This window comes from Zingiber officinale, chromosome 4A (assembly GCF_018446385.1).
Source record: "Zingiber officinale cultivar Zhangliang chromosome 4A, Zo_v1.1, whole genome shotgun sequence".
Taxonomy (NCBI): Eukaryota; Viridiplantae; Streptophyta; class Magnoliopsida; order Zingiberales; family Zingiberaceae; genus Zingiber; species Zingiber officinale.
In genome coordinates this window covers 103,924,742-103,933,169 of record NC_055992.1, presented here as the reverse complement: position 1 = coordinate 103,933,169, position 8,428 = coordinate 103,924,742, and the positions used below count along the sequence as shown (strand labels likewise).

At 45.7% G+C, this 8,428-nt stretch overlaps 1 protein-coding gene across 1 annotated transcript; it reads left to right on the top strand.

Moving 5' to 3' along the window:
• The first annotated feature begins 2,673 nt into the window (after positions 1-2,673).
• LOC121972568 (probable purine permease 4) lies at positions 2,674-3,846 on the top strand. The gene has a single exon (XM_042524221.1). The coding sequence runs from the start codon at positions 2,674-2,676 to the stop codon at positions 3,844-3,846; it is 1,173 nt and encodes a 390-aa protein (XP_042380155.1).
• Positions 3,847-8,428: the final 4,582 nt, after the last annotated feature.

Genomic DNA, 8,428 nt, shown 5'->3' with positions numbered 1-8,428 from the left:
AAACCATTGGCCATTGCTAACAGATCAAAGAAGATCTTGTGTTTAAACATTTGAAAAGGGTACCTTATTGTTAATGGGCACTACCCAAGAAAACGGCATTATCGGTCAATAGAAATGGTTGGTAATATATTTTTTTAAGCTGATAATTCATATCATCAGTTAAAATAATTTCATGACTTGACCGATAATTCATAGACAGTAAAGTATTTATCAACTAAAAGAATGGTAGATACTTTTTAAAACAATTACCGGCCGCATAAATTATCAATAAATATATTTAAAAAATAACGATCAAATATATATATTTGGTCGTTAATTTTAAAAATAAATGGTTTTTATTCACGTTGACAAGTATGAACTCATAATCAGATATACAATGGTTTTTATTCATGTAAAACCTCAATTAGTAAGATAGCCTATATCAACAAATCAGATAAATATATAAAAATTCTTGATTTAAAAAAAAAAGGTAAAAAATGATATGAAAGTTTCACAACAAATATTAATTAAGGCAAAGCGTAAATTATAACAAGAGTAAATTATATGGGTTTCCTTCTTCCGGCGCGGTGGGTTTCGGCGAGGAGGAGCAGCTTTCTTGTTAACAAATCAGTTATTTTTGTTTAAAGCTTTTGAGGGTAGGAAAGAAGATTTAATTAAGGCTCTTGAGATTAAGTCTTCTAAAATTTTTTTATCATTAATCAATTATCTTTTGTCTCCTCTCTCAAGACCAAAAGGATTTAACGATCATCTCAACAGTAGATTATCTACAAAAGATTAATAAAATTTTAATTAAATACATTAGTGGTAAAGTTGACAATGTGAGTAGAGATAATAAAGAAAAACAAAGAGTTAATATAATATTATATATCCTTAAACATCATCTCCCGAGCTCGATTCCTAAACTTAAGCATTCCAAACTATAAAAAATGGAAAAATTAGATTTTTAATCCCGTAAATTATATTTTTCTCAATTTCAGTCATGTTATTTACAAATTCATATTCTTAGTACATTAACTTATATATTTTTTTTTTTCAATTTTGATCTTATTATCTACAAATTCACCATATTAGTACATTAACTTATATTTTTTCCAATTTTGGCCTTGTTTTTTACATATTCACATTTTTAGCCCCATAACTTATATTTTTTTCGGATTTCAATCACTTTTTTCCAATTTTAATCCTTTTTTTCCCAGAATTCAAATTGATCACGGTTAATTGCCTAGTTGGCAGCAACGATTCACACATAGAACCTGAATGGTGATCCCCTATTCTTCTCCATCATAAGTAAAAAATGCTCAAATTCATTTTTTATGTCAGCATTGCCATCATCAGCTAAACAATTACCGATAGTCAATTCAAGTTTTGGACAGATAAAAAATTGAAATTGAAAAAAATACAAATTACGGGATTAAAAATGTGAATTTGTAGATAATAGGATTAAAACAAGAAAAGAAATTCCAGTTAATGTACTTAGAATGTAAAGTTATAAATAACAGGACCAAAATTTTTAAAAAAATTGATATGTTAAGAATGTGAATTTATAGATAATAGGACTAAAATTAGAAAAAGTGTAATTTACACGACTAAAAATATAATTTTCTCAAAAAAAAATTAAAAATTTATAGATTCAATATATTATTATTCTATTGATTATATTAGAATGGTTAGTCAATTGGTTTAGGTCTTCCTATTTAGAAACCAAACCTTTTATATTATTATTATTGTCCTTAATTATATTCCTTGTTATGAGTAGAAGTGACAAAATATAATTATTTTAAGAGAATTGTTTATTCTTTTACTTGTTCACACCTATCCTTTCACAAAGCAATAAAAATATAATAATATTTAATATATCCATAAATGCTTGCTTATTTTAGCTAGGGATGAGTATTTGATTAAAATCGAACCGAACTGAACCGAATTAATCGAATCAAATCAATTTTTTTTTTCAAACAAACCTAACCGAACCGGTTTTTGATAAAAATCGAACCGAACCGAACCGAATTTTCAATAAAACCGAACAAACCGAATAAACCGATTTTTTCTAAAAAATTGGTTTGACTTAATAAAATGTTGATTCGGTTTAAAATTTATGATGTAAAAATCGTTTTGGTTAAAAAATTCGATCTGTTTGGTCAATTCGGTTTAAACGAATAAAAAAAATCGAAAACCAAACCCGAACCAAATTAACTGATTTTTTGGAGAAAAAAACCGGATTTTCGAATAAACCAAACTGAATTTTTAAATTCGGTCGGTTTAATCGATTTATTTAATTTAATTGAACTTTTACTCACCCCTAATTTTAGCTCCATCCCTCTTAAGAAACATCCGAATCAATGAATATATAGATTAATCGTTCATCCTTCACCTTGTTCATCAAACTATCCAAATAGGAACATGCTAAAATTTTAAAAAACTTCTCAAATTATATGATGGTTCACCCTCTCTTTTTTCTAATCTATATATTCCAATAAAATTTTAATGGAAACCATCTTTCTCAAATTCTCATATATTATAAAAAAATGAAAAAGTCTACTAGTCAAACTTTCAAAATAATATTAAATTGGAAAGCATTGTTTATAAATGCTTTTATTCCTCAAATATTGGGAGGAATTTCTGATATAAAATGGAGGTGATGATCCATATTTTTTTCCAACTATTGCCGAATTGATGGAGAACAAGGATCATCACGACCCTGGTGCGGCGGAGTCACGAGAATACGCCGCCGGTGGCGGGGCCACAGCCTGCTGCAGCGGAGGAATAGAGGAAACGGTCGTCGTCATGCCGATTACTAATATTCGAGCATCCGGCAGTAGTACACTTGGCCGGCGCATTCTCCTGGCCGCCAACTACTGCTCCCTCGTCGTCGGGTCGCTCGCCGCCACCCTCCTCTCCCGCTTCTACTTCGTCCACGGTGGCTCCGACCGGTGGGTCTCCACCCTTGTCCAGTGCGCCGGCTTCCCGCTCCTCTTCATTCCCATATACTTCTCCCGTCGCTCCGGCGCCGGTACGGCACGCGCCTCCGTGCTCGTACCGCGCCTCCTCGTGCTCTGCGTCCTCATCGGCGTCCTCCTCGGCGTCAACAACTTCTTGATCTCGTGGGGCGTCTCCTACCTCCCTGTTTCCACCTCCTCCCTTCTCCTCTCCTCGCAGCTGGGCTTCACGCTCTTCCTCTCCGCCCTCCTGGTCCACCAGCCCATCCGCTTCGCCAACGTCAACTGCGTTCTCTGCCTCACGCTCGCCTCCGTCCTCCTCGCCGTCAACTCCAGCGGAGACGCGCCGCCGGGGATCGTGCACTCCCAGTACGCGCTCGGCTTCCTGGCCACGCTCGGCGCCGCCGTGCTCTTTTCCCTTTACCTCCCGCTGGTCCAGTGGACGTACCGGAGGCCCCCGGCGGTGGAGTCATTCCGGACGGTGATGGAAATGCAGGTGGTGATGGAGGCGGCGGCGACGGGGTTCGCGCTGGTGGGGATGGCGACGGGAGGCGGGTTCGAGCAGATGGGGAGGGAGGCGGCGAGGGAATTCGACAAAGGGACAGCGTGGTACTGGGCGACGATCGCCGCGACGGTGCTCAGCTGGCAGCTCTGCTTCATGGCGACGGCCGGGTTGGTGTTCCTGACGTCGTCGCTGAACAGCGGAATATGCTCGACGGCGACGCTGGTGGTGAACGTCGTTGGAGGCGTGGTGGCGTTCGGCGACTCGTTCGGGGGGCAGAAGGCGGTGGCACTCGTGCTGTGCACGTGGGGCTTCGTCTCTTATTTGTGTGGAGAGTACTACAAGACAAAGAATACTACCACGGCGGCGGCGGCGGCGGCGGCGGCGGGAATACATATGAACCATTAGATGCCGACTCACCAACTGGTTGAAACATTCTTTATTGATTTATCAGTAGCAATATAAAAAAGTATATATATATATTTTGGAGGGTTTGTAACAGTCATGCTTTTTATTGATGATAATTGCATATGTTCGTAGAAAAGGCAAATGTATAGGGCACCTATTAACATGTCATCAGTATATCATGGATCAAAATGTGTGCGATGATGATTGATCCTGTCCGGAAATTGAATCGGACGGAGGTTGGTCGTGGTGGCCTGGTTGTTGATGGAAAGTCGTGGGCGATTCGACTCCCACGGGCGGCTGACGATGCGGCAGGACCCCGCACACACTCAGACGATCTCCCCCCCCCCCCCCCCCTCCCCCCCTCACGTTAGAGACCAGAACCCAGGGAAAAAGTCCCCGGATCAGGCCTTCCGACGCTTAAGTCAGGTCCTTTTTCCCCAGAAAAAGCAGAGAGACTGAAAATGAAAAGTTGTGGAAAAAATGACGAGAGAGCGCGTACCCGCGTACGAGGAATCTCTTCCTTTTTATGCACCCGCCTTGCTTCCAGAACCTGCAACCCTGTCCGAAAACGTTAGACGCTGGGCTTTGTCGTATATCCCCCACACCTGTCGTGCTGCTATTGGTCGTGAAGGCATCTTCTTGTTTAGGAACCTCCGCCTTTACACAGGGATTTTGTCTCGTAGTGAAGGACATCTGTCAGGCTGCTATTGGTTATGAGAGCATCTTTTCGCTTAGGAACCTCCGCCCTTGCACATCTCCCTGGTATGCGATGATTACCCTTGATGGACAGTTGTACTCCTCCGACTCCTGCACAGCTTAGCTCATCCTATTTATCGCGGTCTGTATCTACCTCACACCCTCGACCAGATCCCGCCTCTAAGCGTTACCTGCTAGTCGGGCTGACTCCGACCATCTCTGCTGCTTCCGACCTGTGAGTTGTGACTTGCACTTCCGGGCCTTCGAATCGCAGGCCTGTAAATCGGGCTGCCTCTACCCAGCTCTGCCGCTCCTGACCCATGAGTACTTGCTGGCCCTCGACCGTAAGCCCGTAGATCGGGTTGTCTTTGCACAGCTCTGACACTTCCGATCTATGATTTGTGACTTGCACTTCCGGGCCTTCGAACCGCAGGCCTGTAAATCGGGCTGCCTCTACCCAGCTCTGCCGCTCCTGACCCATGAGTACTTGCTGACCCTCGACCGTAAGCCCGTAGATCGGGCTGTCTTTGCACAGTTCTGACGCTTCCGATCTATGATTTGTGACTTGCACTTCCGGGCCTTCGAATCGCAGGCCTGTAAATCGGGCTGCCTCTACCCACCTCTGCCGCTCCTGACCCATGAGTACTTGCTGGCCCTCGACCGTAAGCCCGTATATCGGGCTGTCTTTGCACAGCTCTGACGCTTCCGATCTATGATTTGTGACTTGCACTTCCGGGCCTTCGAATCACAGGCCTGTAAATCGAGCTGCCTCTACCCGGCTCTGCCGCTCCTGACCTATACCCGGTGTTCCGCCTGTCGTCTCCCCTTGTCTTTCAACTACTTTGCCTCCTTGATCAACAAGTTTGCCTGGCCTCTGACTACCCCACATGCTTGCCTCTCACTGCCTAGTCAGCTTGACTATTGACTGTTGAATCACCCTGACTATTGACCGTCACGTCCTCTTGACTTTTGACCGCTATAGGGCCTTGACCTTTCTCACCCTTTTCTCTTGGGCCCCTCCATTGCCAACCGTATCACAAGTCTCCCTCACAAGTCTAGTCGAAGGAGGACGAAAGTCTGACTGACTAGACCTCAGCACATCTCTAAGATCTCAGCATATCTCTGTGACCTCAGCCTATCTTTGTGTCTCTACCTCACCATATCTCTGCGCGCTCTGCTTCCTACCTCACGCATCAACCTTTGTGTCGCGTCGCTTGGGATACCATGCCTCCTTCATTGCTTCGACAGTCGCTTGGGGTATCGTGCCCCCTTAATTGCTTCACCAGTCGCTTGGGGTATCGTACCCACGTAGTTGCTTTGACTTGGCCACCCATCCTCTTTATAAAGAGTCTTACGGTCACTTCTTTATTCTATCCTTCTTCTGTCACGCCTTCCCACTTTCTTTTGCTAACCCGTGTTCCACCAGCTTCTTTCCCACGCGATGCATTCTCCTTTTTCTGAGGAGGTTGATCAACCACCTTCCCAAACGCGGATAGATCAGCTCACCTTACAACTTGCCGAGAAAGAACGTGAACTGGAGCGCGTATCCAAGGATCGAGCTCGTCAGCTAGCTGCCCTGCGCTCCATGGAAACCCAGTATCGTGTCGCGAAGTCTTGCGTGCATGCTGAGAAGGCGAGGAAAGAGGAATGCCAGGCTAGCTTGCAGCGCCAACTTAGCCTTCAGGAACGCTTGAAACAAGAGCATGAAACGGAGCTATCTCTCCTCTGTGCGTATCTCGACGACAAGCAAGACACGATCACCCGGCAACAAACAGTCATCAACTCCTTACACGCGCAGCTGGCTCAAGCCTTGAACGCCCCAGAGGCTCCTGAGTTCCCAGACATTTCTTCACACGGCAGTGCTCATTCTCCATGACCAATCCTTTCCCCGAGTTAAAACTAGTTCGGGCCATAGTTGTCTCGGTGGCTCCTTCGCCGTAAAATGTTCCCTCCTGTAGCCTTAACTGTATCGCCTGCTTATTGAACTGTGCTGCTGTACTTGTATATCTGTCCCTTTCCGACGTAGTCTTTCCTGCTCAAATTTCATCTAGCAAGCATTTTTAGAAACTGGCCCGTATGTAAGAGCCAAGAGTCGCATCATGATTCCTTTTCATGTATGAATTTTGGACAATAAAACCAACATATTGCATGAGAATTAAAACTGCAATGAATGTGCAAAACCTGATTTCACAGTTAAATATTGATGCTTTAGGGGTAGGGTAGATGGTCTCCCGCATTCCGTGCCTTGCATATTTGCTGCATATTTACAATTTGCATAAAGGAGCTGAAATAAAGCCAGATGTGGCTAACCTGCTTATTTGAAAACGCTCCGCTCAGTGTGAGGCATATCCCGCTGAAAGGTAGTTAGGCGTGGGCGCCGAGTTCACTTATTATTTTCGCAGGGGAGTTGATTTTTGATTCCCGCATGGGGCCGACCTGAAAGGTCGTTGGGCGTGAGAACAGAGCTCACTTTTGATTCTCGCATGGGAGCCGACCTGAAAGGTCGTTGGGCGTGAGAACAGAGCTCACTTATAACTCGCACTAGGGCGAGAGTCTAGGACTACCGACCTAAAAGATCGTTGGGCGTGAGCACAGGGCTCACTTTTGATTCTCGCATGGGAGCCGACCTGAAAGGTCGTTGGGCGTGAGAACAGAGCTCACTTATAACTCGCACTGAGGCGAGAGTCTGGGATTACCGACCTAAAAGGTCGTTGGGCGTGAGCACAGGGCTCACTTTTGATTCTCGCATGGGAGCCGACCTGAAAGGTCGTTGGTCGTGAGAACAGAGCTCACTTATAACTCGCGCTGAGGCGAGTGCAGGACTACCGACCTAAAGGTGGTTGGGCGTGAGCAGGGGCTCACTTTGATTCTCGCATGGGAGCCGACCTGAAAGGTCGTTGGGCGTGAGCAGGCTCACTTATAACTCACGCCTGGGGCGAGAGTCCGGGACTACCGACCTAAAAGGTGGTTGGGCGTGAGCACAGGGCTCACTTATAATTCTCGATGGGAGCCACTGAAAAGTTAAGCGTGAGAACAGGCTCACTTATAGCTCGACCGGGCAGAGTCTGGGACTACCGACCTAAAGGTCGTTGGGCGTGAGCACGGGGCTCACTTTTGATTCTTGCATGGGAGCGACCAGAAGGTCGTTGGGCGTGAGAACAGGCTCACTTATAACTCGCACTAGGGCGAGAGTGGGACTACCGACCTAAAGGTCGTTGGGCGTGAGCACAGGGCTCACTTATAATTCTCGCATGGGAGCCGACCGGAAGGTCGTTGGGCATGAGAACAGAGCTCACTTATAACTTGCACTGGGCCAGAGTCCGGGACTACCGATCTAAAGGTCGTTGGGCGTGAGCAGGGCTCACTTTGATTCTCGCATGGGAGCCGACACGAAAGGTCGTTGGGCGTGAGAACAGGCTCACTTATAACTCGCACTTGGGCGAGAGTCTGGGACTACCGACCTAAAGGTCGTTGGGCGTGAGCACGGGGCTCACTTATAATTCTCGATGGGAGCTGACACTTAAGGCGTGAGCAGGCTCACTTATAACTCGCACTGGGGCGAGACTCTGGGACTACCGACCTAAAAGGTCGTTGGGAGTGAGCACATGGCTCACTTATAATTCTCGCATGGGAGCCGACCTGAAAGGTCGTTGGGCGTGAGAACAGAGCTCACTTATAACTCGCACTGAGGCGAGAGTCTGGGACTACCGACCTAAAAGGTCGTTGGGCGTGAGCACAGGGCTCACTTTTGATTCTCGCATGGGAGCCGACCTGAAAGGTCGTTGGGCGTGAGAACAGAGCTCACTTATAACTCGCACTGGGGCGAGAGTCTGGGACTACCGACCTAAAAGGTCGTTGGGCTTGAGCACAGGGCTCACTTATAATT